A 26553-nucleotide genomic window follows, 5' to 3' on the forward strand; every position below is an offset into this window, starting at 1 on the left:
GTTGGGACTACATTGCATAGCAATGCAAATGAAATAGGAAGCTTATACATTTTTTTTGTAAAAAACGCCAGCTGACCCTGTTCTTGATGGTCTTGGTTGTTTACCTGTGCTTTGATTTCCTCCCATCTGCTTTGGATGTAGCTCTGTCCATTCATTCACATGTCAAGTCCTTTCTGACTTAACTGACTGAGCCACCCAGGTACCCCTGTCACCTCTACTCACTCAGTCTTCACTCCTTAAATCTTGTCAGTCTTTCTGTTCTCAGTTCAAGTGCTGCAGTCCTTTTATCAGTGACCTCTTGTCTATTCTTTTTCTGTTCAGCTTCCTTAAAAGTGGCATTTGTTAGACCAAATGAACTCAGTGGGTTCATGGCCTCATTGGCCTGGGTTCAGATCCTAATTCTGCAACTACATGGCCTTGGGCAGGTTTCTTCATCTTCAACATGTTGTAATAATATTTACTTTTTCAAGTTATTGAGGGATTAGAAAGCTGGAACACCTAGCATACTGTCAGAATATAGGGTGAGAGTTTAGTAAAAAGTAGCTCCTGTTACTGGTATTTTTAAAAGTGCCCTTTCATTTTCCCTGGCATTGTCTTTTCCTTCATGTTCTCATCCTATTTTCCTGAAAGTTCCATTCCTTATTAGTTTGCTTTGTTGACTTTGTGTTTTCTTTCTAAGATTATGGCTGTTGTCACTTTCTCTGAGTGATTTTTTTTTCTCTCCGAGTGATCTTAATAAAATCTCATGGCTTTTCCCCTTTATAATTGATAATTTCTGGTATTTATTTTTAGTCTGCATTCTCTCTTGAGTGTCAGATGTGTCAAGCTGTGTACTAGACATGAAACATTTGTGTCAAATGAAGAGGCATAATAATTAGGAATGCATTGAATCTGTAGAGGAAACCATCTCTCTTACCTGCAAACTTACTAGTTTAATTTGTTAAGTTGGAAAAATTTTGAATGATTCTCTTTACTTTTGGACACCTAATGATTCTTTATAAAGGAGGAGAAGAAAATTCTTTCTGTTCAGAAATAACACATAACTCTTGTCAACTAACAGAGGATTTTTCATGCAATTATGGAGAGAATATGTAACACCTGTTTCCAAAGAAAGCAAGAAAAATACTGTATCCCCCCCTCAAATGTGTTTCATTCAAACTGAATTGGACACCAAATAAAGAACATTCCTTAAGTTTGGAATGAATACAACTTTCTAAAAACTGCTCAGGTAACACAAAATAGTAAAGAGCCAAAAAATTTTTATTTACTTTTAACCTATGATTGCTAAAAGGGGAAAATGAAAGGGTTCGTAGAAGCAAATTTTACAAAAGTAACTGTAGACTTACTTGTTAGACTCAAGTATACTATATGTAGAAAAATGCACAAACATGGTTAAATTTACATATGCTGGATTTTTTTTTTCTTTTTCAAAGGGAGCATATTTCTTACATAAGGGTTTTATCCATTACCCTTTTTGGTAAAACATGAGCTCCAAGAAGCAGTTCCCTCCTTGTTTATTTTTCTTGTAAGTTTTGCTGAGGTTTCACATTTCTCTTCTGTAGTTTACAGCAAAGTGTACTTAGACATTAGGATGGCTCAGTCAGCCCACACTTAGTAGATTAAGATGTATCCTAGTTCACCCAGAGCAATTCCACCTTCACCCCAATCTGACCAAAGGAAATCAGTTGTTTGTCTATATATGCAGACCAGTTTAGGCTTATAGAATCATGGACTTGACTGAAAGGAACCTATGAGATAATGTCATTCTTCTTTCTCATTCGTAGATAAGGAAACTGAGACCCTGGTGGTTGGACTCCTTTCCTAAAAAAGAGGTGGTATGATGTGGTGAAAAGAAAAGGAACTTTTTGTTAAAATGCTGGCTTCCCTGCTTACCACCTGTGTAATATTGATTATTTGCCCTAGCTGTGTACCCACAAGCTGTGTACTCTTGGGTGAGTTACTTAGTGACTCTGAGTTTCTGGTAAGGTATAGGTAGTACATTTTAATAATTTGCTGTATTTGTGTTTTTCTTTTGTTTTCTTAAGCCTTTAACAAGAGTGATCATTTCATTAACCTGTAGAAACTCATTTAGTTTTATTGATCTGATTTTTGCTTCTTTTTCTATTTCATTAGTTTTTGATCTATATTCTTTTTACTTTCTTGAGATTTAAAAAATAAGTTACTGTACTGAATGCTTATTTCCTCTTCTCTGATGTATAAATTTAAGGCTCTTTTTGTGTGTAGTATTTTAGCTCTGTACTCTAAGCTTTGGTTTGTTCTATTTTCATTGTTCATTTCAAACTATTTTGTGATTTTTGTTTTGACTTTTCTTGACCTACAATTTAGTGACTTTTAAGTTTTCAAACCTACAGATTTTAGAGGGCTGTCTTTTCTTTTCCCCTTCATGGAATTTTTGGAGATAATACGTAGACAAATACTTGCAAATAGCAGGTATTGAACAAATGTTTTCACTTTTTCTTAGAGAAATAAAATTCTGTTTTTGAAACTAGGACAGGAAACATAAAATTTTAATTAGCATAACTAATATTAAAAATGACTTTAGGGCGCCTGGGTGGCTCAGTCGGTTAAGCGACTGCCTTCGGCTTAGGTCATGATCCCAGGGTCCTGGGATCGAGTCCCACATCGGGCTCCCTGCTGTGCGGGGAGCCTGCTTCTCCCTCTCCCACTCCCCTTGCTTGTGTTCCCTCTCTTGCTGTGTCTCTCTCTGTCAAATAAATAAATAAAATCTTTAAAAAAAAAAAATGACTTTAGTTCTATAATATAACCAGATAAGGAGGCAATGTATAGAGAGCAAAGAAAGATGATGGGAAAAGGGTACAAATGGGAGGAGGCGAAGTGGGAAGGATAATTAGGGGAAGATGTAGGAATATCAAGTTGAATTAATTCTCATCTTCTATAAGGTCCTATTTTTTTGATCACTTTCATCTGTGGGCTTTATTTAGGACATTAATTATTTTTATTATACTTTGCCATTATAATTAATTATACTTTTTTATTAGAGAGTTGGAGAGGGACAGAAGGAGAGGGAGAGAGAGAGAATCTTTTTTTAAAAAATATTTATTAATTTGAGAGAGAGAGAGCAGAAGCAGGGTAAGCGGCAGAGGGAGAGGGAGAAGCAGACTTCATGCTGAGCAGGGAGCCCAATGCAGGGCTCAATCCCAGGACCCTGGGATCATGACCTGAGCCAAAGGCAGACGCTTAACGACTAAGCCACCCAAGCACCCCATTTTGAGAATTTTTTAAATCAAAAACTTGAAAGGCTCACTAGAGTGATACACATAGTCCCCAGCTTGCAGTGGTTCCACTTAGGATTTTTTGATGGTGAGAAAGCAATAGGCATTCAGTGGAAATTGTACTTTGAGTTTTGAATTTGGTTCTTTCCTGGGCTGGTGATATGTGGTAAATGCTCTCTTGTGATGCTGGGCAGTGTCAGTGAGCTGCAGCTCTCAGTAAGCCGTGGTGTCACAAGGGTAAATGACCGATACACTTAATTCTGTGCCCATACAGCTATTTGGTTTTTTACTTCCAGCGCTGTATTCAGTAACTTACAGGAGATATTCAACACTATTGTAAAATAGGCTTTGTGTTAGATGATTTTGACCAATTGTAGGCTAATGTAAGTGTTCTGAGCATGTTTAAGGTAGGCTAGGCTAAGCTATGATGTTCAGTTGTTGAGGTTTATTAATGGATTTTTGACTTAAAATATTTTCAACTTATGGGCTTATTGGGATAGAACCCCATCATAAGATGAGGAAGATCTTTATTTCTTGTTAGGTAATTAAAAAGGCAGTGCCACCCTTTTAGAATGATTTGTCTGGCCATTTTATAAGATTTCTTCAAGAAGTGGTGACTAAAATAAGTGTATTTTTTATGGCTTAAATTTGACTGTCTCTACTAAACTGATGACCTTCAGGATTATTTCCACTCTCTATACAATAAGTATGTCCTGGGAGGGCCTAAAATGTTACAACAAAATTTCTAAGGTGAAACACTACTTTTGTTCTGTACACTTCTTAGGGGATATTAGACATAGAGTTTTGATTTATCTATTTAATATGTAATAGATCATCATAGCTCTCCATAGGTATGAGAGTGGAAACCCCAGAAGTAATTATTTCACTGTAAGTGTACTTCTCTCTGATCTTGTCAATTAGGTATAAAAATGAAGGGATAATTTCTATTGCTTTGTTTTTTTGTTTTAAACAGAAGAGTAAAATAGGCTTTTCTTTTGTCCTGGTTTCAAACAATCTCTTTACCATAGATAGGTTTTTTTCAGGTAGCTTGCATGTATAACATAATTTCAGGAAACACAATGAAAAACTTCTTCATTGTGATAAAGTATTTTTTAAATTTCAAATTTATTTTCGTCTTTTGTTTTATTGTAAAATATTCAGACATGGAAGTATATATAGTAGGAAATCAGTTTTCTCCCTGATTTGTATGAATGTCATCTCTGGACATAACTACTTAAAAGTTGGTGATATATTCTAGGCTTTCTGATAAATACTTAGATACAAACACATAATTTGTTTTATATAAGTGAAATTATACTGAATATAGTGTTTTTATAGATTATTTTGATTACTTAACATTATATTGGATATATTTCTATGTATATGATCCATACTCATTGATTAGGTTTTAAAATTTTTTTATGGTAGTAAGTGTGAAATATAAATACAGTTTTTAAAAAAAGATTTATTTATTTATTTGAGAGAGCAAGCGTGGGGCAAAGGGAGAGGGAGAGAGAATCTTAAGCAGACTCTGCGCTGAGCACGGAGCCTGACTTGGGGTTCGATCCCACAATCCTGAGATCAGGACCTGAACCAAAATCAAGAGTCAGACGTGCACCACCCAGGTGCCCCAGTATGTTTTTATATGAAGATAACATGCAGTTGTATGTGCAGCTGCCTTAGTATGATGGTGATCTATAATAGGTGCTCAATACATGTTAGTGTTGTTTTGTTTTGTTTTTAGTTCAAAACACATTTATTGAGTACCTACAAAGTACAGAAGTCATTGAAGAGACATACACAGACCCCACACCCCCACTCAGGGGCAAAACTAAGGTCAGACTTCTAGACCCTTGGATGCTAATGATCATGAAATGGCAAATTAACAGGAAGATGGTCACATAATAAGTAATTGGATATGCAGTCTTGGTAAACAAATATTAATGGCAATGCCATTTAATATGTCACAACATCTGGGTGGCTCAGTCAGTTAAGTGTCTGACTCTTTAATTTCAGCTCAGGTCATGATCTCAGGGTTATGAGATTGAGCCCCGCACTGGGGCTTGGGATTCTCTCTCTCTCTCTGCCCCTCCTCTCCCCAAAATAAATAAATAAAAATAAAGCTGTGATTTTCAATTAGGGTATATATGTGTGTTCTAAAATATTCTATTTGGAAAATACAAAATGACCTTATTTTCTTCTTAATACAGACCAGGAAAAGTGAGGCTTGAGAAAAATCTTGGCTGGTGAGAGTTCATAGAATATACTCCCTAAATTTGCTTTGCATAAAGCCTAGCCCTCTATGGGATATAGCAGAATTTCTGGGAAGTTACGAAATTTTTTTTTTTTTTTAAAGATTTTATTTATTTATTTGATAGAGACACAGCGAGAGAGGGAACACAATCAGGGGGAGTGGGAGAGAGAGAAGCAGGCTTCCCGCTGAGTGGGGAGCCCGAAGTGGGGCTCGATCCCAGGACCCTGGGACCATGACCTGAGCTGAAGGCAGATGCTTAACGACTGAGCCACCCAGGCGCCCCGGAAGTTACGAAATTTTTATGTGTTGTTTTCCATGGGGATTTTGTAATGGCTTGTAAAAAAAACTTTTTTAAGAAAAGATAAAATCAAATTTTTATCTCCTAAATAATTGGCTTTATCCACCAGTACTATCTCTAATCAAGTCATATCCTGGCTTCCTTTTCTACTTTGAAAAGCTCAAAATGAAGGAAGACCCCTGGTATTGGACCCCCTTTCAGCTGGGGCCCTACACATGAGTAAAATATGTGTTGAGAATTCCATTCCAGGTTATTTATTTAACAGGCAACTCTTCAGATTTTCAAGGACTATTAGAAAATTGAGCCTATCAAATAATCCAATCAATAAATGGGCAGAAGACATGAACAGACATTTCTGCAAAGAAGACATCCAAATGGCCAACAGACACATGAAAAAGTGCTCAATATCACTCGGCATCAGGGAAATCCAAATCAAAACCACAATGAGATACCATCTCACACCAGTCAGAATGGCTAAAATTAACAAGTCAGGAAACGACAGATGTTGGCGAGGATGCAGAGAAAGGGGAACCCTCCTACACTGCTGGTGGGAATGCAAGCTGGTGCAGCCACTCTGGAAAACAGTATGGAGGTTCTTCAAAAAGTTGAAAATAGAGCTACCGTACGACCCAGCAATTGCACTACTGGGTATTTACCCCAAAGATACAAATGTAGTGATCCGAAGGGGCACCTGCACCCCAATATTTATAGCAGCAATGTTCACAATAGCCAAACTATGAAAGAGCCTAGATGTCCATAAACAGATGAGTGGATAAAGAAGATATGGTATATATATACAATGGAATATTATGCAGGCATCAAAAAATGAAATCTTGCCATTTGCAATGATGTGGATGGAACTAGAGGGTATTATGCTAAGTGAAATAAGTCAATCAGAGAAAGACAAGTATCATATGATCTCACTGATATGAGGAATTTGAGAAATAAGACAGAGGATCATAGGGGAAGTGAGGGAAAAATGAAACAAAATGAAACCAGAGAGGGAGACAAACTATAAGAGACTCTTAATCTCAGGAAACAAACTGAGGGTTGCTGGAGTGGAGGGGGGGTGGGAGGGATGGGGTGGCTGGGTGATGGACATTGGGGAGGGTATGTGCTATGGTGAGTGCTGTGAATTGTGTAAAGACTGATGAATCACAGAGCTGTACCCCTGAAACAAATAATACATTATATGTTAATAAAAATAAAAACAATTTAAAAAGCCCCCCCCCCCCAGAAGATCTAAGAGATTCTTGGCACATGAAAAAAAGGAGTTAAAGGCTTCAAGAACAAAATATACTTTAGGACTACATGTTTTTATTCTTCTTCTTGGACATATATGAGAAGGGCCATGGAAGATGATTAACTATTTGTTTTGAGTAGTGAAAACTATAAGGATTCACAGTAAAAATCCACAACCATGGCATTAATCTTTTCACTATAAAGGAAACCTTTCTCCTAAGGATGTTTGTGTTTTGTGATTCGGGTTTATAAATTGCTGCAAGACTAGCAGGATGGCTATTTAAGAGTCTTGTAAGTTAGGCTGCCCCAATTATTTTAGGTGCTTCCAATAAGAGCAAATATTTTTTATTGGTGAATAAGACACCACATTATGATTTATCCTTTTACTGAGAGTGCACAGTATAGTATGTACTACAGAGTTGTACAGTATGTGAAAACATTTTATGTGGGAATCTTGGAACAAAGTTCTTTGCTAACTTTGCAGATGTTTAGAGGCAGGTGCTGAGATTGGAAATCCAGCACTACTGTTACGGGTAGTATAGGTAAATGTGTGCTTTGTGATAAAGTTTCAGATCTGATTGTTTCTAGTGGTTCTAGACAAGAGTCCAGGAAAAGATGGATCTGGAGCTGATTGTTAATTATTTGTAAAGTCCCGTCTTGAAGTATTAATGCTTTATACTTTTCATCATCTCTTTTTCACATCTGATCCTTATGCTTTTCTGCAGGAAAGTTGTGGGCCTCTGTTTTGGGTGAATCAGTAGAGACGATTGGTTTGGGGCCCCAACTTCTTTTCTCCCTGAGAAAAGAGTGAGGAGTGCTGCCAGGAGAAGGGGTTCCACAATAGCCAAGTCTGAAGCTCTGTGTGGAGGTAACCTGGACTATACAGGCATTGCCCTCAGGATTCCAGGAGATGGTAGAACTATAAATTTCTTGTAGCAATCAACATGGGTATATCAGCCTGTTTATTTGTTAGCACTTTGCATTCCTAGTGGAAAACATGCTTGAGAAGTAGTTGTTAGAATGTAGAATTGGAAGTGCTTCCCTAGCATGTTCTTGAACTTCAGATTGTTAATCTGTTTTCTGTTTTTGTTTTTGGGTCTTTTCTTGATTTGTTTGTTTAAATTTTTCTTTCCAAAAGACTCAAGTTACTTAAAACGTTTGAAAACCTAAGTTTATGGTTACACAAATGTTTTATGTGCCTCAGAGGCTTTTGCTCACTTGTTTATTCATTTGTTCATTTATTCATTCAACAAATATTCCTTGAAGTACTTATAATAAGCAGGACTGTGGAAGGAATGCTAACAGGTAGTCATCTACTCAAAGGAAAAGTGAAAAATATATTCTGGAGAGATACCAAAGGCTGAATGTAGGTAGGTAGACGTGTGTGTGTGTGTAATTGAAAGACACATATCCATGGATACATATCGAGAGACATGGCCCATAGTTCTCTCCTAAACATTTTTAGAATCTGTTTCTTCTATTCTCGCTGTTACTTCTCTATTTCAGGCCCTCAGCCATCTCTCATACACACTTGTGTTTCTTGGCTCTAGACTTTCCCTCTATTCTAACTTCACACTGCTTTTTCCTTTATATGGCTCTTCTCAGAGTTTTTCCCCCTACTAAAACACAGATTGGATTGTGTGTCTCCTGTTACTCACAGAATAAAATTCAAAGTTCCTAGTAGATAGTTTCAGTATAGATTCTGTAAATAGTCCATTTATGAAGCTCTCCACAGTTATCCACTTTTAGTTATGATCTGTTCCATGGTGAGATCCTAACTGGTTTTCCTTTGTCCTGATACTGGTTTGGATATATTCCATTTCCTTCTGTGGACCTGTTCCCATCATTGACTACCCTGCCCTCAGTACGAGGAGGCTGACCTTGCCCTTTGACTTCTAGATTTGTGTTTGGACAATGGGAAACTTTGGCAGGAGGAGAGGAGGGTTGCTGTGTTTATTCTTCTGGCTTCCTCCTGCCACTTCATGTCTTGTTGGCTTTCCCAGAGGTCACAGTTCTTATGAAGCTGCCGTCTTTGTACTTTTAAGGCTTAGGGGTGGTAGCAGCTTCAGGAAGTTGTACTGTCTCTTGACTCTGACCATCTTCCATACCTTGCAAATAGTCCTTTATTAAGCTCTTCTTAAATTACCCAGTTTAAGCATGCTGTTTCCTGCTGGGGTCCTGATTGCTGCATTGTCTAAATACTCTAAGCTTCACTTTTGCTTGTAATTATAGTTGTTACTTTCCTGTAGCACTATCTTTTTTAGTAAACATTTTTGGTGAGCTCTTATTCATTTGTCCCCCCTTCCAGTCTTTTTTCCTTTTTTTTTTTTTTCCTGGCACTGTGGCTGCTATATAATAGGAATTGAAATGTCTGAATGAATAAGAAGGGGAGATTTTCAAGAGAATGGACATTTGAATTTCCCTGGATAGCATAATATTTACTTAGATGTCTGAAATAGGATCTTTTGGGAAAATAGAGGGAGGTAGTAGGTACTGAAGTCCATTTAATAATGTCTGGATTTTTAGTTCATTATTTTCATAAAGTAAATTTAGCACTTTTTAAAAAACTATTGCTTCAATTTATTTTTTTAAGGTTTCAAATGTGCTTTATTTCTCCAGTCATGCCATATTTTAATGGGTGCACAGTGCCTTCACTTGGTATCAATTATGAGTTGGTTTTGAAACAATTCAGTATTACACCAGCTGGGGTGATTACTGATTTCTCCATTCCTTTGGGGTGATGCTGCCAGCAGGGGACAAAATCCATTCTATTCCAGTTTGTGTTGCTGCATATGCACACAAAGCAACACAGAAAGTGGCTCCATTAGCTAATACAGCGTTACCATATTTGTAATGGAAATCAGGTGTTTGTTCCTGGTGACTCTGCGTTGCCATTGCTTGCTGCATGCTTTGTTTTTGTTTTAAGATTTTATTTATTTGTCAGGGAGAGAGGGTGCGTGCACAAGCGCGCATGCACAAGCAGGAGCGGCAGGCAGAGGGAAAGCAGGCTCCTGGCTGAGCAGGGAGCCCGATGCGGGGCTCCATCCCAGGACCCTGGGATCATGACCTGAGCTGAAGGCAGATGCTTAACCAAATGAGCCACCTAGGTGTCCCTTGCTGCATGCTTTGATCTTGGAAACAACTTAGAGCATTTTTGGCCATGGGAAACATTCTGAAGCTGGTGCAACTGCAGCTACTGGTTTGCTACGACTTTGTGCCAAGTCCCCTTGCAAAGAGCCCTGAAAAACCTGGTGCTTCTACATACTAAAAATTGACATTGGTATCTCTTTAAAATGCATTTGAGATTAATTCCATTTATTCTTTTAGAGTATTTTGTAATACCATGTCTTTAAGGATATATGTACTATATCTAATATAGGAGAAATTTCAATTATCACTTTATTGAAGGAGAATATAGGAAGCATATTTATCTATCGAGGTATTCATTTATCTATCTTCCTCAGTGTGTCTTAGAAGGGATGCACTAAGAGCAGACATATAGTAGCTAACAAGTGTGTTTAGAAGACTGAAAGATGTTTAGCAAGAACTTTTAAAAAGTGACTTCTCGTATGGAAATTTTAAGAAAAAAATACCCTAGAATTATGATTAGGGTCAAAAATAGTTTCTATATCCTTTATATAAGGATATACCTATTCTGTGAAAGGGTTTATTTCAAGAAGCATCTTTCTATAATACTAACTTGGACACAGTACTCTCCATTACTATCCCAAAAAATTACTATTGAAAATAATCTCAGGGCGCCTGGGTGGCTCATTGGTTAAGCATCTGCCTTCGGCTCAGGTCATGATCCCAGGGTCCTGGGATCAAGCCCCACATCGGGCTCCCTGCTCAATGGGAAGCCTGCTTCTCCCTCTCCCATTCCCCCTGCTTGTGTTCCCTCTCTCGCTGTGTCTCTCTGTCAAATAAATAAATAAAATCTTCAAAAAAAAAAAAAAAGAAAGAAAAGAATCTCTATAGCAGAGAATATTCCATTACTTTTTTTCCTTTTTTTTATTAACATATAATGTATTATTTGTTTCAGGGGTACAGGTCTGTGGTTCATTGGTCTTACACAATACACAGCACATACCACAGCACATACCCTCCCCAGTGTCCATCACCCAACCACCCCATTCCATTGCTTTTTAAAATAGAGATATTTGTTTACTCTGGGGGGTTAGATTTGCCTGTGTGTGTGTGTGTGCACGCGCGCGCGTATGTGTTTGTGATCTGTCTGTCTGTCTTACTCTTCTTGGGCTGCTGTAACCGTATGCCATAGACTGGGTGGCTTAAGCAACAGAAGTTTAGTTTTTCACAGTTCTGGAGGCTAGAATTCTGATATCGGGATGCCAGCATGATTGGGTTCAGGTGAGGACTCTCTTCCTGGCCTATAGATGGCTGCGTTTTCCTGTGTCCTGTCATGGCCTTTCCTTGGTGCATGACATGGAGTGAGAGAGAGAGAGAGATCTCTTTGTTTTCCTCTTCTTATGAGACCAGTCTTACTGGATTAAGTTACTAGATTTATGATCTCATTTAACCCTAATTACCTCCTAAAAAACCTGTCTCCAAATATGATAAAATTGGAGGTTAGAGCTCCAAAATAAGAATTCTGGGGGCCAGAGAATTCAGTTCATGGGGATGTGCTTGTATACATAGGTATATATAAAATGTATGAGCAATAGAGGAAATAATTGTGATATATTTAACTTGAAGAAAGATATTCATGCTTAGACATTGACAATCCAGTATTGAAGTTCATTATTGAAGTTTCTTCATAAAGATATTGCTCTGTTAGTGGAGGTGGTATAGTATTATAATAAAAGGGTGGTGACCAAAGATCCCTTTTTCCTCAGACCTCAGAGACCACTCAGTTCTCACTCTCCTTGATGTCTTAGTATTTGACATCCTACCTTTGCCTGGATATAGACTTGTTACTCTAAGCTACTTCTCTTGGCTTTTGTATCACAACATTGCCCTACTTCTCTGTTGTTCATTCTTTTGCAAGAATGGCCATTGTGTGCTGCTGAACAAAACGGACACAACCCCTGCCCTCTAGAGCATGTAGTCATCCTCTCTTCCTTTCTCTCCTACAGTCTCTGTTCATGATTTCATTATGGATATTTAGTCATTAGCTGATTGTTTTATCTCTGTTACTTTTGATTTTAGGCTGTTCCTGAACTGTTGGATTCCCCTGGCTTAAGTTACCATCTCTAATGCCAGTATCTTGGGTATCATACCCTCCCTACTTCTGATCGTTACCCATTATAGCTGTTTAGTGTATTTTTATTCAGAGCCAACTGTATGTGTGCCTGGTGCAAAGAATATGAGAATGATAGAGTCTTTGCCTTCAAGTTGGTGACAGAATGTCACAGGCAATATAAAATATAGCAGGATAGATGTGTGTGTAAGTTGCCATGGGACTGATACATAGGGTGTGCCTGCCTTGGACTGAAGGGGAAATGAGAAGGCAAGTATCCCTAGTAGAAGGCTGAACATATATGAAGGCACCTAGGGTTTTGAAAACATAATATGAAAACGCAGCAGCAGCAAATGGTTCAGTGTGATTGGAGTCTTAAGGGCTGCATAGAGAAGAGTCAGAGATGAAGCTGAGCATTTAAGAAGTTACCAGATCACCCCAAAGGCAATATTCTCAATACTAAACTAATTTTCTTCCACCGTAAACCATGTCCCACTCCCAGCTTCACATTTCTGTCAGTGGGCCCACCATTCTCTCTCTTCCAAACCCTGAAGTGTCATCTTCAGGTCTGCCTCAGCCCTTGTGATCAGGCATGAAGTTAAGTCATTTCTATATTCAGAACACTCCTTCGTGCATTCTCTTCTGTTTTCACTGTTAACACACTACTTATTTGTTAATTACTGGATTATTTCAAGGCTATATGAAATCGTCTCCTTTCTACTATTTTTTTTTTAAAGATTTATTTATTTGACAGAGAGAGACACAGTGAGAGAGGGAACACAAGTAGGGGAAGTGGGAGAGGGAGAAGCAGGCTTCCCTGGGAGCAGGGAGCCTGATGTGGGGCTCGATCCTGGGGTCATGACCTGAGCCGAAGGCAGATGCTTAACGACTGAGCCACCCAGGAGCCCCTGTTTTTGTTTTTTTTTTTTTAAGTTAATTTCTGGCATCCCTTATCTTACCCTGTTGCTGATCCTGACTGAGCAAAGAGGGCAGTGATATTTTATTTCCTACAGGAAAAGTCGTTTTTTAGGCCAGTATTTTATTTTATTTATTTATTTGACAGAGAGAGATACAGCGAGAGAGGGAACACAAGCAGGGGGAGTGGGAGAGGGAGAAGCAGGCTTCCCGTGGAGCAGGGAGCCGGATGCAGGGCTGGATCCCAGGACCCTGGGACCATGACCTGAGCCGAAGGAGACGCTTAACGACTGAGCCACCCAGGTGCCCCTAGGCCAGTATTTTAAATACATAATTCTTTTTATTAAACGCAAAAATCTCAAGCCCTCTTCCTCCCATTAAAAACCACAAAATTGAAGAATTAAGAGTTATCCGTAGCAAAGAACATTTTGTTCCATTAACTTTGAGTTTTCATTATGAACATAATATGTATTTTATACTGAACAAGCTTTTTCAAACACCCGGTCTCCCACCTCCCAGTCTCATCTTCTTGTCACAGTTCTCACCTCTTCATTTATCCAGATCACTTTCCTCCATGGGAGGCCATATATACACTGACACTGGAAACAGCCTGTATTGGAATCCTGGTTTTACTCCTTATTTGTTTCAGCAAGGGTCCACATTTGTTTAAGCCTCATAGTAACTTTATGTGGAAAATGGGAGAAGTGCTATTACCTGCAGGGTTATAGGTAAGGATGGAGTTAATCTGTGAAGCCCAGTGCCTGGCATGTGTGAGATGCAATACACATTGGCTCTGAAATGTTATGTACCTTGAAAACTCCTTGCTCATTCCCTCTGTGCTCTTGTTAGTGCAACCTCATGCTGACCTTGCTTCCTTGTACCACTAAATGCTCTCCCTGAGCCCCTCCCTTTTGCCTGTGGTTTACCTGCAGTTACAGGTTCAATTCAGTTGCCTTTTTAAAAATAGTCTTTTCTAATTACTCTAGTTCACGTTGACCTCTGAATTCCTATAGGACCTTTTATATACCATTTTAGAAATTAGTCACACTTTCTTTTTTATGGTATTTCTTTGTAAATTTACATACAGTAAAATTCACTTATTTTGATGTACATTCTGTGAGTTTTGACAAATGCTTAGAGTTATGGGTAACCATCACAATCAAGATACAGAACAATTTCATCACCCCCCAAATATCTATCTTGGTATTGTGTTTTAAACAATTTCCTCTAATATACATTCTGTTTCTACACGTGAGGTTTAGGCTCTTGAACCTAGTGTCTCTTTTTTATTAGTTTGTCTCCCTCTGTGTGGCCTAACCTAGTACTGAGCATATAGTGAGTAGATGCTAGGGTGTTTGAATCGTATAAAACAAAGCGTAAAAACATGGTAAATTTGAACATACTACGAAGCTACTCAAATATTTAAGTTATTTAACTTCTCTTTGGTCTTTCATTTTACTTGGGCGAAAAATTTGAAATGGATATTATTCCTGTATAATTGGCTCAAGTGATTTGGAGCCTTGCAGGGCTAATAAAAATCATTTTAAATTTATCTTTGGGGGAAAAAAGGACTAGTTTCTTTCTGTTTTTATTATCAAATACACTTACAGTTTGTATTTTTTCCTAACCCTATTAATTTTTAATGTGAAACAAAAGTTTCTATTTTTCCCCTTGAGTATTTTTGGCTGTTACAATGTTATTGATAATTAAATGTATTTACAGGTTTCCCTTTTTCTCTTAAACATATTTAAAATATTGAACAATTCAATTAAAAATAAACTAGTTACAAAATGTAAAATACAAAACCTTCTTGTTTTTTCAACTTTATTTTTCTATGGGCCAATTTTGCTCTCTTCCCTGGGTATTTCTTTTATTGATTGTCTTTAAAATCAGAGGTCAACGCAAGCAAGAGAATTTATACCTGATAAAGGTGGGGCTGATATGGACAAGCTAATGCTGCATGGTTTCCTTTATCTCTACTCTTGGGTATCTTGAAATATTGATCCTTTTCAGAAAGGATCAAATATGGTTAAGATTTGTATCCCATTCAGTAGAGTTTACTTCCTAATGAAGTGAATTGAATTTAACCATGTGTATCTTTTTTCCCTTCCCCAACAGCTTCCATGCCTATGGCTGTTCTAAGTTTGAGCCAAATAAATCCATTTCAGAGAGGCTTTTTCTGTAAAGACAACAGCATCCAGTATCCGTACCATGACAGTACCATCACATCCACTGTCCTCTCCATAGTGGGGCTTGGTTTACCCATTTCCTCTGTAAGTAAATTAATAAGTAGGTAGTGATGGGTTTGTTGTGCTGGAGGATGGATGAAGTGATGGAGTAGGGGTGGGAGTAAATCTGTAGTACTGTCTTCACCAGTGTTGACGTGGTGAATGACTAGAGGAATATACCAACTGTTTTCATCTAGGGACAGTGTAACTTCAGTTAAAGGGGATGTGACCCAAAATAACTTGATGTCATCATGAAGAAATATAGAATGATTATTTTACAATGGAAGGGTTCATTTAGGTCATTTGGACCAATACCTTTCTGTATATAAGTGAAGAAATTTAGGCCCAGACACTTGGTCAAGCCCAATAAGCTATTTTATGGCAGAGCTGAAACTAAGATAATGCTTATTTTGTCATATTTTAAATGAATATTGAAACCATAAAAAAGGAGGTAGATTTATTCGTTAAAATTGAGAAAACAACTCAGCAGCATTTAAGTACATATGCAAAATAAAATCCTCAGAATACATCAAAACTTACTATTTTTTAAGTTGTACTGATCTTTAGATAATTCATCAGTTTATAGGATAATATTGGTTTTCATTTTTTTAAATAATTAGAAACTTTCCTTTTAGGTTTAGTTTCACAAATTAGGGTTAAGATTGGTTCTTGAGATTTTGTGATTACATTCTTTATCCTTGGCTGTGATTACTGAATCTTGCCCCCACCCTGTTTCTCTTTATGTGAGTTGGAAATAGAAGAGATGGAGCAAAGATTTACCTCCTTGAGTGTCTTGGGATTGCAGCAGGTGATTCTGTATTTCTCCTTTAACCAGTTGTCTTTTGGCAGTTGGCTTTCCTAGATAGTTGACTTAAAAATTTTTGTAGTAGCAGACAAAGCAGCCTTATTTCCACAATAGGACAGGCTAGCTTTTCTTTGCCTGTTTTGCCCTGATGTGGTTAAGAATAATAACCTAACTGGTTCTTTAGTTTTCCATTTCATATCTGAGTTCTTTTTTTATTTTTGGCTAGCAGGTTTTTGTTTCGTTTTGTTTGTTTGTTTTTGGGTGGTCTTTAGCACCATATTGTGAAGGTAAAGGGGACTGGGTTTTTGCGATATATCAAGATATAGTAAATATTTCCATATATTGTCTACATATTCTAATTTGATTGTAACTACTTTTATAGCATTAAAAAGGGAGAAAAATCTGGGATTTAGTTTATGGAGATAATTACTTTTTCCCTAAAAATTAAATTCTACCATAACGGGTAACTTTTATTTTAGCCTTCAGGCTGATGAAACAATGTGCAGCAAAGCATATAGTACTGCCACTGAGATGAAAATAGACTGTACTGTCTTACTGTAACTCTACTTGTATGAAGTGCAAGGTGTTTGTTGTAGCCATTATTTTGAGCAGCTATCACTGGGTAAAATTTTAAAAACTATCCCTCTATTTGAGGAGACAGTTGCTTGAAGATCAGGAAGTTACTTTTAGTTATTTGACTTGGTACCTTTCATCTTTTTCTAAAAAAAGTTTAGTTATAAAAATAATAGATATTCATTTCTGAATTTAAGAAAATCTGTTAAAAAGGAAAGAGAAATCACTCTTAGTTCTACTGCCTGAAGACAGTTAATATTTTGATGTTGTTTCCTTTAGTTGGACATTCTTTAAGATCATTATGAGCACTTGAAAATTCAGTTTTGTTCAGTTTTGGCTTTTACTAATTTTTGTAACAAGTAATTTTGAGTTATTAATAAATATGAAGAAATCTTTAAGTTAACAGCCATAAAGCTAAATTTTAAAAAAAATGGCAGGAAGTAGTAGTATTTGGCCAGTTTCTGGGCCTTAAATGTGCTGTTGGCTTGTGGATTATTATAAGGGTATTCTTACAAATTCCTAGGGTAAGTTTGTTTATTTGTTGTTTTAATAATTTACATAACATTAGATATAGAAGACAATTTTATTTTCTGTAAGGTGATTTATGTTTGATGTAACTTAATACACACACATACTTTATAATTTGAATAGTAAGATTTTGGATGATAAAACATTTTTTTTATTAGAGGAAGAACAAAAGAAAGGGGCAGAGGGAGAGAGAATCTCAAGCAGACTCCACGCCCAGCTAGGAGCCCAAAGTAGGGTTTGATCCCACAACCCCGAGATCATGACCTAAGCTGAAATCGAGAGTCGGACGCCCAACCAACTGAGCTACCCAGACACCCCTGGATGATAAAATATATTTAAGGGCATGCCTTTTTTCTTTTTTTTTTTTTTTTACAATCTGAGGTCTATCATCTTTTAAAAAAAAATGCATTCATCAGCTAATCAAAAAGATGCAACATTCAGAAAACTATATAGATTTCTATGTTTTCAGGATTAAGGTTCTTTATGGGTTTTAACGATTCACTTTTTATTTGACATCAGTTTTCTTTCTTCCCCTTTTGGCTTCATGTATCTTCTCCCTCCTTATTCCTTGTACATTTACTTTTGTAAACTTTTACATTTCTAGAAAAAGGTAAAATCTTTAATTTGTATGCAAACTCTGAGAGTAATGATAGTAAAAGTAAAGTAAGTGTTAAATCCCAAATCCCTATGTTGCAATGAATAAGTACACTTTTTCTAGAGTTTAAAGTGTATACAATTTGGGAATAGAAAACTGTTATCTGGGGGTGCCTGGGTGGCTCAGTCGTTAAGCGTCTGCCTTCGGCTCAGGTCATGATCCCAGGGTCCTGGGATCGAGCGCCGCATCGGGCTCCCTGCTCCGCGGGAAGCCTGCTTCTCCCTCTTCCACTTCCCCTGCTTGTGTTCCCTCTCTCGCTGTGTGTCTCTCTCTGTCAAATAAATAAATAAAATCTTTAAAAAAAAAACAATATTATTAAAAAAAAAAAAAGAAAACTGTTATCTGTGTTTAATGGGTTATTTTACATTAACTTGAGTAGTGACTGTGAATAGTTGCTTTTTTTAGGTTTTGTTAGTGACTCTGAGTACTTGCTTTTTTTAGGTCTTGATTGCTCTGTGATACTACCGTATAGTACAAATGTTTAGCCTAAAATAATAGACTGTTAACCTAATAAAGACTATTTTCTGTGGCCAACTTATAAAACTCCTAAAGAAACATGGTAGTATTCACAGTGACCTAAACTGCATCATGACAAACTATGGATATATTTGGATGTATGTGAAAAAGGCTTAAACTTTTTATATTATATATACATACTCTTATAAGTTAGTGAGAAACAGATGAGTGCCCCAAAGTTAAATGGGCAAAGAGCATGAACAGAAAGTTGTCTGTGGAAGAAAAGAATTGCCAAAAAATATTTTTAAAAAGATTTGATTTATGGGGCACCTGGGTGGCTCAGTCGTTAAGCGTCTGCCTTTGGCTCAGGTCATGATCCCAGGGTCCTGGGATCGAGCCCCGCATCGGGCTCCCTGCTCAGTGGGGAGTCTGCTTCTCCCTCTGCCTCTCCCACTGCTTGTGTTCCTGCTCTCGCTATCTCTCTCTGTCAAATAAATAAAAAATCTTAAAAAAAAAAAAAAAAGATTTATTAAAAAGTTCATTTTAAAGCAACACTGAGAAAATGGTTTGGCCTCTTATATTGGCAAAGGGAAAAGCTTTCCCTACCTTATCAAGTACAGAAAACAAGTATAGGGCGCCTGGGTGGCTCAGTCGGTTAAGCGTCTGCCTTCGGCTCAGGTCATGATCTCAGGGTCCTTGGATTGAGTCCTGTATCAGGCTCTCCGCTCAGTGGGGAGTCTGCTTCTCCCTCTGCCCCTCCCCCCCACTCATGCACACGCACACATGCACGCGTGCGCTCTCTCTCTCTCAAAAATAAATTTAAAAATCTAAAAAAAAAATAGAAAAAAAGTATTTTATATACAAAGTTGGCAGGAGTATAAATTTGTATTAAGAAGAATGTATCATTAGATGTAGAAATTATACTTCAAATAGTTTACCCTAAGGAAATAGTAACAGTTTCATGCAGAGAATTAGTTATAAGAATGTTTATTACAGCATCATTTTTTATAGCAGAAAATTGGAAATAAATTAGTTCAGGCTTAGGGACTGTTTATGATATATCCCGGTGATGAAATGTTGTGATATCCATATATTTTATAATTTTTGATATTTATTGACCTGGTAAGATCTCTTTTAATATATTAAGTGGGAAGGGGAAGGCGATGAGAAATAATGGTTTTCTCTGATCACTACTATATGATACTACCTTCATTTTATCTCTCACATTTCCATTTTATTTCTTCCTGTGAACACATACTGTTTTGTACAAGGAAGGCTGTTTAAAAATTTTAAAACCCACTAGAAATTATCCCATTTTCATTTTGATAAACATGAAGCTTAACTGTCCAAACTGTATACCCATTTTCACATAGTTGTTCCAGAAGCTTAACTGTTCTGTGTTTGGGTTTAGTTTTGTTTGTCTCCAAGAAAGTTCCAAAAGAAAAGATGTTAATAATGATATTTTGAAGATGCACAATAAATCAAAATAAAAACTCCACTCCTTGTTCTTGCTGGGTTGGCTGTGGTCTTGAATGGACCTACTGATAAACCTATATCTATCTCCTCAAAGACAGAAATTTTGTCTTGCATGTAATAGTATACTATAATCCAGTTCTGATGCTAACCACCCAGAATTGGCATCAGAATCCACCACTGATTTAAGATCACAGTTTCCAAAAAGACTGCCCTCACTTTAGTTGTCATCTGTAAGTTTGAGGGTCCCCAGGTCACCCAGCTTCTGACCAACTGGCTACAAATCCATGACCCCCTACCCCTACAAGACTGCCCTCATTTCAGATGGCAGCCACAAGTTTGGGTGTTCCCAGGTCACCTGTACTTTTGATCAACCTACTACAAATTTGGAAGTTCCCATGACTCTCTCAGGTTTACTAATTCACTAGAATGACTCAGAGAACTCAGGAAAGTGCTTTATTTTTTAATTACATTTTTTTAAATTTAATTTAATTTAAGCCTAATGCGGGCTTGCACTCATGACCCTGAGATTGAGACCTGAGCTGAGATCAAGAGTCAAGATACTCAACCAACTGAGCCACCCAGGCTCCCCTATTACAATTTTTTATAAAGGATCCATATCAGTACCAGCCAAGTGAAGATACACTTAAAGTGAAATGTGGACGTTGGGGGGAGCCTGAATGCAGAATTTCTGTGCCCTCTCCCAATAGAGTCAAGGCTTGTCACCCTCCCAGCACTCTGGTATATTCACAAAGCTTCAAGTATATGGTGTTTTTATTGGGTTTCACTTATTTCACTTATTTCAAATATTTCATATTTGATTAAGTATGATTGAACCATTGGCCGGCCATCTGATTGAATCTCAATCTCAAGTCCCCTTTCCCTCCCTGAGGCTCCAAGCCCTCTGATCACATGGCTGATCTTTCTGGTGATCATACCCATCCTGAGTCATCATGTCAACATAAACTCAGGTGTGATTTAACAGATTCATGAATAACAAAAGTATTCCTGTTACTCAGGAAATATCAAGAATTTAGTCTCTTCATAGGAGCCAGAGACAAGGGCCAGTCAAATTCTTTGTTACAGACACATCTTTGTATCTTTAACTCTATGGACTTGGTGCCTTGAACACAATTCAGCACTCAGGTGTTGGTTGATATAGAGTAATTTTAAGAAGAGGTTTTAGTTTTTCCCCTTTTTAAGTCTACCAACTAAAGTTTATTGAGGAATTAGAGGTTTTCTCCCTTATAAGGTTTCTATTATTAAAGAAAACATGGTGCTGACACTTGTTAAAATGGTGAGGAAGACTTTATTCAAGATTATTGCAATAGGAGCAAGAGATGGAGCTCAGCTCTGAGTACAGCAGGGACAAGTGGGGATTTATAGCCAAGTAGCAGGGTGTGGAGGTCAGGAGATGGAAAATCACTAAGAGAAGACATCAAGGGTAGCAGGATTTTTGCAAAACTAATAGGATTCTTCTTCAGGGTATACCAGGACTTAGACATCAAAGTTGGGAATAAGGAACTTGATCAAGTATCAAGTGTGATCAGATACCAACAATTGGGGGATTCTTAACTAAGGCTGGGCTGTACAGGACAAACACAGAAGGCCAAGGTCGAAGCCTCATCGAGAACAGAGTTTAGAGGAAGCTAAAATTTGGTCAAGGAGAGAGTCTTTGTCACAGTCTACTGTTGTTAATGATGAACTTCATCTTAAGTATCTATTGTATATTAAGTTATTAGCTCATGATAGAACATTTATATAAACCTATCTTAATGTGCAAAAAACTTTCAAGTTCATTTTAATATTGTGTTATTTGAATTCCTGTTATGTTTCCATTGTTTGAAGTGTTTGTCTATTAGAATTCCCTTACTCTAGGATGTGGATTATTCCAGTTTTTGGTTTTAGTGAAGTCATTCTAGGTTATTATTACAAAAAACAGAAATGTCAATAGCCTCCTAAGCCACAATTTAAAATGTACTTTGGATTATCTTTTCGACAGTTGTGTGGGTAAACATAACCAAAAAATGCTTGGCTTTTGTATAGCATTCAGCACAAGTATTTTTATAGCATTGATTATTCCTAAGATTTAGTGGAATATGTTAAGTAGATAGTATTAAGAATTTTAAGGGATAAAACACAACTTAGAAAAAATATTTTTCTCTGTTTTTGGTATTGTAATTGCTTTCAATTTAATTTTTTAAAAATTCTTTTACTCCCTTTATTAACGCCTGAGGAAAAAGACAGTATGGAATAACTCTTTTGGGTTGAATTGTTATAGAATACTGTATCTGTGAAGTTTGAGATTTGGTAATGTTTGAGAGGATGAGGGAGATCATTTACTGTGTGTATATGGATTTTCTGAAGTTCTTTGTTTTTGGCACACAGTTTAAAAAATCCTGTTTCTTTAGGGTGACCTTAAAAAAGACAAATTAGGCCCAATCTTTTTTTTTTTTTTTTTTGAGTAGCTGCTTAGATGATAATAAGAAATTGCTAGTCATGAAGAAGAAAGAATAGATGGGTTAATATATTTTCATAAGCTATAAGGTAATATATAAGTAAAGTATTGTTCATGGTCAGAGTGTCCATAAACGCCCTCCACTGTAGGAAGCCATTGGTGTTTGTTGGCTTTTATGGCATGGCAAGTCTCTCTTGACACTCTTTCCTGTATTAGTCCAGGAAACTGGTATCAAAACAGTGTATTGTTCCACTTGCCATGTTATTAGGTGCTGTGGCTGCCTTTTTCCAGATTCGCCCCAACAGGCACAAGGAAATATGGTTTGCTAGGGTAGGCATGATCTCTTTTGCTCCATTGTGTCCATAGTGCCAAACACAGTGCTTGGTATGTCATAATTGTTTAAAAATATAGTTAGAAGGGTGCCTGTGGGTGGCTCAGTTGGTTAGGTGTCTGACTATTGATTTCAGCTCAGGTCGTGATCTCAGGGTCCTGTGGCAGGCTCCTTGCTTAGCGGGGGGTCTGTTTGTCTCCCTTACTCTCTGCCCCCCTGCCCCCGCTCACCTGCATGTTCTTTCTCTAAAATAAATAAATAGATCTTTAAAAATATAGGTAGAAAAAAATTAATGAAACACTACTATATGTGAAATGGGTAAGAGTGTGGCTTATGTTTATAATTATGACCATGAAAATAAACCTTAACTTTTTGTAAATACAATGTATTTCCAGGTTATCTTTAATATGAGATACCTCATTAAAACAGCTTTTCAGGAGAAAATGAGACACTATTATATTGGATATATATCCTAATTACAAATATCTTAAAATATGGGGGAAATAGCCATTCGAATTAAAGATATATAGTATTATGGATGTAGGTTTCTTAGGTTGGAAAAAAGTTTTATTGTTTACTTATTCCCATATGGAGCTATGTTTCCTGTCAACATTGTTATGGAAAGTACTGATTCAGTCAGTTGCTCTGAGCAATTTTTCCAGACGCTTTCTGTATATAATTGTCATAAAATGAAGTTATACCAGATGCATCCCTAAATAATTTGCCGTAATCACAGACTTTTTTTTATTTAAGATTGCTTTTCATGCTATGTTTGGAAGACGTAGTGTGTAGATTTAGTATATTAATGATTATATATTCATTTTATGGAACCCTTGAAAATATTTTGATAAATTTTAACTTATATTGGATGTACTTAGAGGAGAGAAGAGTTACATAAATATTGAGTATATTACTGCCAGTAATGAAAACTGAAGTTCTCTTCATGTCACAGTAGCCAAACTTACTCAGTTTCACTTTTGTTTTCCTAAATGCTGTGACTTTTTAAGGGATTCACCGGGAAAAATATCTTCTCATAAAATCTTAAAAATAGTTTCTGGGGTGGGGCGCCTGGCTTAGTCATTTAAGGGACTGACTCTTGGTTTTGGCTAAGGTCATGATCTCAGGGTCCTGGGGTCAAGCCCCTTATGGGGCTCCACGCTCAATGGGGAGTTTGTTTGAGATTCTCTCTCTCTCCCTCTGATCCTCCCCGCTGCTCACGCATGTGTTCTTTCTCTAAAATAAATAAATCTTAAAAAAAAAAATAGTTTCAGGGGTTGTTATGGAATGCCTTTGCTAATAAGGTTAAGGGGTGAAGACCTTTTGCTTCACACGCTGAGCACAACTCTGCTAAACTAGTAGACATTATTTTCTAACTTTTCTACTGCATGTTTCTTGACAAATTTGTAGGATTTGAATGGGTTGAATGTTATTTCTAGAGGAAAACTGATTTTTGAGAAGTCCTAAAATCTCTTTCTACTCAACAAGCTTCATCAGTGAATTGTTTGTGATAAGACAATTGAAATTAAAATGTTCATTTTGCTTACAACCAGGAATTAAGTCTTCTTACCATCTAAACTTGTTTTCAGGGGCACCTTGCTGGCTCAGTTGGTGCAGTGTGTGAGTTTTGATCTGGGGCTTGTGAGTTTGAGCCCCACATTGGGTGTAGAGATTACTTAAAATCTTAAAAACAAAAACAAAAAAACTTGCTTTCAGAGTTAAATCTCCTCACCCCCCACCCCCCGCTTTTTCAAGCAGAAGTGACATATTTGAATTTGGTAAACACTGAATTGGCAAAATGGCCAAGTTGATATGTATTTTTGATGGATATAATGAAATTAATATGCAGTTATTTTAGGATATATGAAAAAGGTCAAATTTATCTCCTTTCCATTAATTCTTTTTTTAAAGATTTTATTTATTTACTTGAGAGAGAGTGTGAGCACAAGCAGGGGGAGTGGCAGGCAGAGGGAGAAGCAGGCTTCCTGCTGAGCAAGGAGCCCGATGCAGGACTTGATCCCAGGACCCTGGGATCATGACCTGAGCCAAAGGCAGACTGAGCCACCCAGGCATCCCTCCTTTCCATTAATTCTTAACCTTTTTGTAAAACAAACCAATTTTTTTTTTTTTTTTACAAATTCATCTCTGAATATATGAAAATATTAGTATTTTTTTCCTTATGGATCAAAGAGTCTGAAGGCAGAGTGTCAGTATGACTTATTTCAGAAGTGTCATCTGACATACTTTAGATAAAAGTGTAGGCATTTGGGGTGCCTGGCTAGCCCAGTTGGTGGAACATGTGACTCTTGATCTCTAGGTTGTGAGTTTGAGCCCCATTTGTGACGTGGAGTTTACTTAAAAAAAAAAAGTATAGGCATTTCTGTTAATATTTCATTATTTTTCTCTTTCATAAGTAGTATTTTGAAAACTGTAGGTCGGGATGTTCTTTACTTTTTTAGGTTTTAAGAAATTGGTTGAACCCAATTTTATATAACAGAAATTGATTGAAACCTCATTTCTTTGAAAGCTTTTTTTGTAATTAAAAATAAATTTTCACCTTGAATTTGGCAATGAGTTTTTAGATAATGACACCAAAAACATGATCCTTAAAGTAAATAATCGATAAGTTGGGCTTCATTAAAATTAAAAACTTCTGCTCTGCATATAGCCACAGACTGAGGGAAAATATTTATAAAACACATATCCGATAAAGGACTGTATCTGAAATATACAAAGAACTCTTAAAACTCAACAATAAGAGAACAAACTACCCAACTGAAAAGTAGGGGAAAGATCTGAACAGTCACCTCACCAAAGTAGATATACAGATGGCAAATAAACATATGATAGGTTGGCCAATATCTTCATTAGGGAGTTGTAAATTAAAATAATAATGAGATACCACTACACACCTATTAGAATGGTTAAAATCCAAAATGCTGACAACAACTGCCGGTGAGGATGTGGAGCAACGGAAGGTTTCATTCATTGCCAGTGGCACTGTAAAATAGTACAGTCACTCTGGAAGATGGTTTGGCAGTTTCTTAGAAAACTAAACATAATCTTATATGATCTAACAGTTGTGCTCCTAGCTATTTACCCAAATGAATTCAAAACTTAGGTCACGCAAAACCAGCACACAATATTTAGAGTAGCAGCTTTATTCATAATTGCCAGAATTTGAAAACCACTGTGATTTCCTTCAGAAGGTGAATGGATAAACTGTGGTATGTCTTTATGATGGAATATTATACAGTGCTAAAAAGAAATGAGCTATCCAGTCATAAAAAGACATAGAAGAACCTTAAATGTGTATTGTGAAATGAAAGAAGCCATTCTGAAAAGGCTACATAGGGTATGCTTCCAACTATATGACATTCTGGAAAAGGCAAAACTTTGGAGACAATAAAACGATGGATCAGTGGTTGCCAGGTGTTTGGGGGAGGACAGAGGAGGGATGAGGGGTTGGAGTACAGAAGATTTTTAGGGCAGTGAATCTATTCTCTATGATGCTATAGTGGTGGATGCATGTCATTATGTATTTGCCAAACACATAGAATATACAACAAAGAATAACCCTAATATGAACTATGGAGTTTAGTTAATAGTGTATCAGTATTGATTCTTCAGTTATAACAGAAAGACATTGATGGTACTTACAAATTCAGTCTTTAAAAGGAAAAAACAAGGAACTGAAATCTTGTGGCACTTACAGTCTGATAATTAAGATACGTTTAGTACATTTTATGTGGGGGGACCATTACTGTTGCAGGCTTTATTCAATAAAACTTGAATACATTTAAAATTTTTTGGCTTCCTGAAAAATAATAGGTTGAATTTAGAAACATTTTTTAATAGTGAAGATTTTATCTAAATACAGATCCACAGT

At 36.9% G+C, this 26553-nt stretch overlaps 1 protein-coding gene across 4 annotated transcripts in view; it reads left to right on the forward strand.

The window, feature by feature from the left end:
- Positions 1-26553, forward strand: part of PLPP1 (phospholipid phosphatase 1) — a 101354-nt gene that overhangs the window by 21742 nt on the left and 53059 nt on the right. For 2 of the 4 annotated variants that reach the window (XM_036065700.2, XM_036065699.2), the window contains exon 2: positions 15279-15433. The exons of the other annotated variants lie outside the window; for them this stretch is intronic. In XM_036065700.2, the coding sequence (XP_035921593.1) occupies positions 15279-15433 (155 nt within the window). The remainder of the gene's footprint in view (positions 1-15278; positions 15434-26553) is intronic. 4 annotated transcript variants of the gene reach the window in all.

Source organism: Halichoerus grypus, chromosome 2, assembly GCF_964656455.1.
Source record: "Halichoerus grypus chromosome 2, mHalGry1.hap1.1, whole genome shotgun sequence".
NCBI classification, from domain to species: domain Eukaryota; kingdom Metazoa; phylum Chordata; class Mammalia; order Carnivora; family Phocidae; genus Halichoerus; species Halichoerus grypus.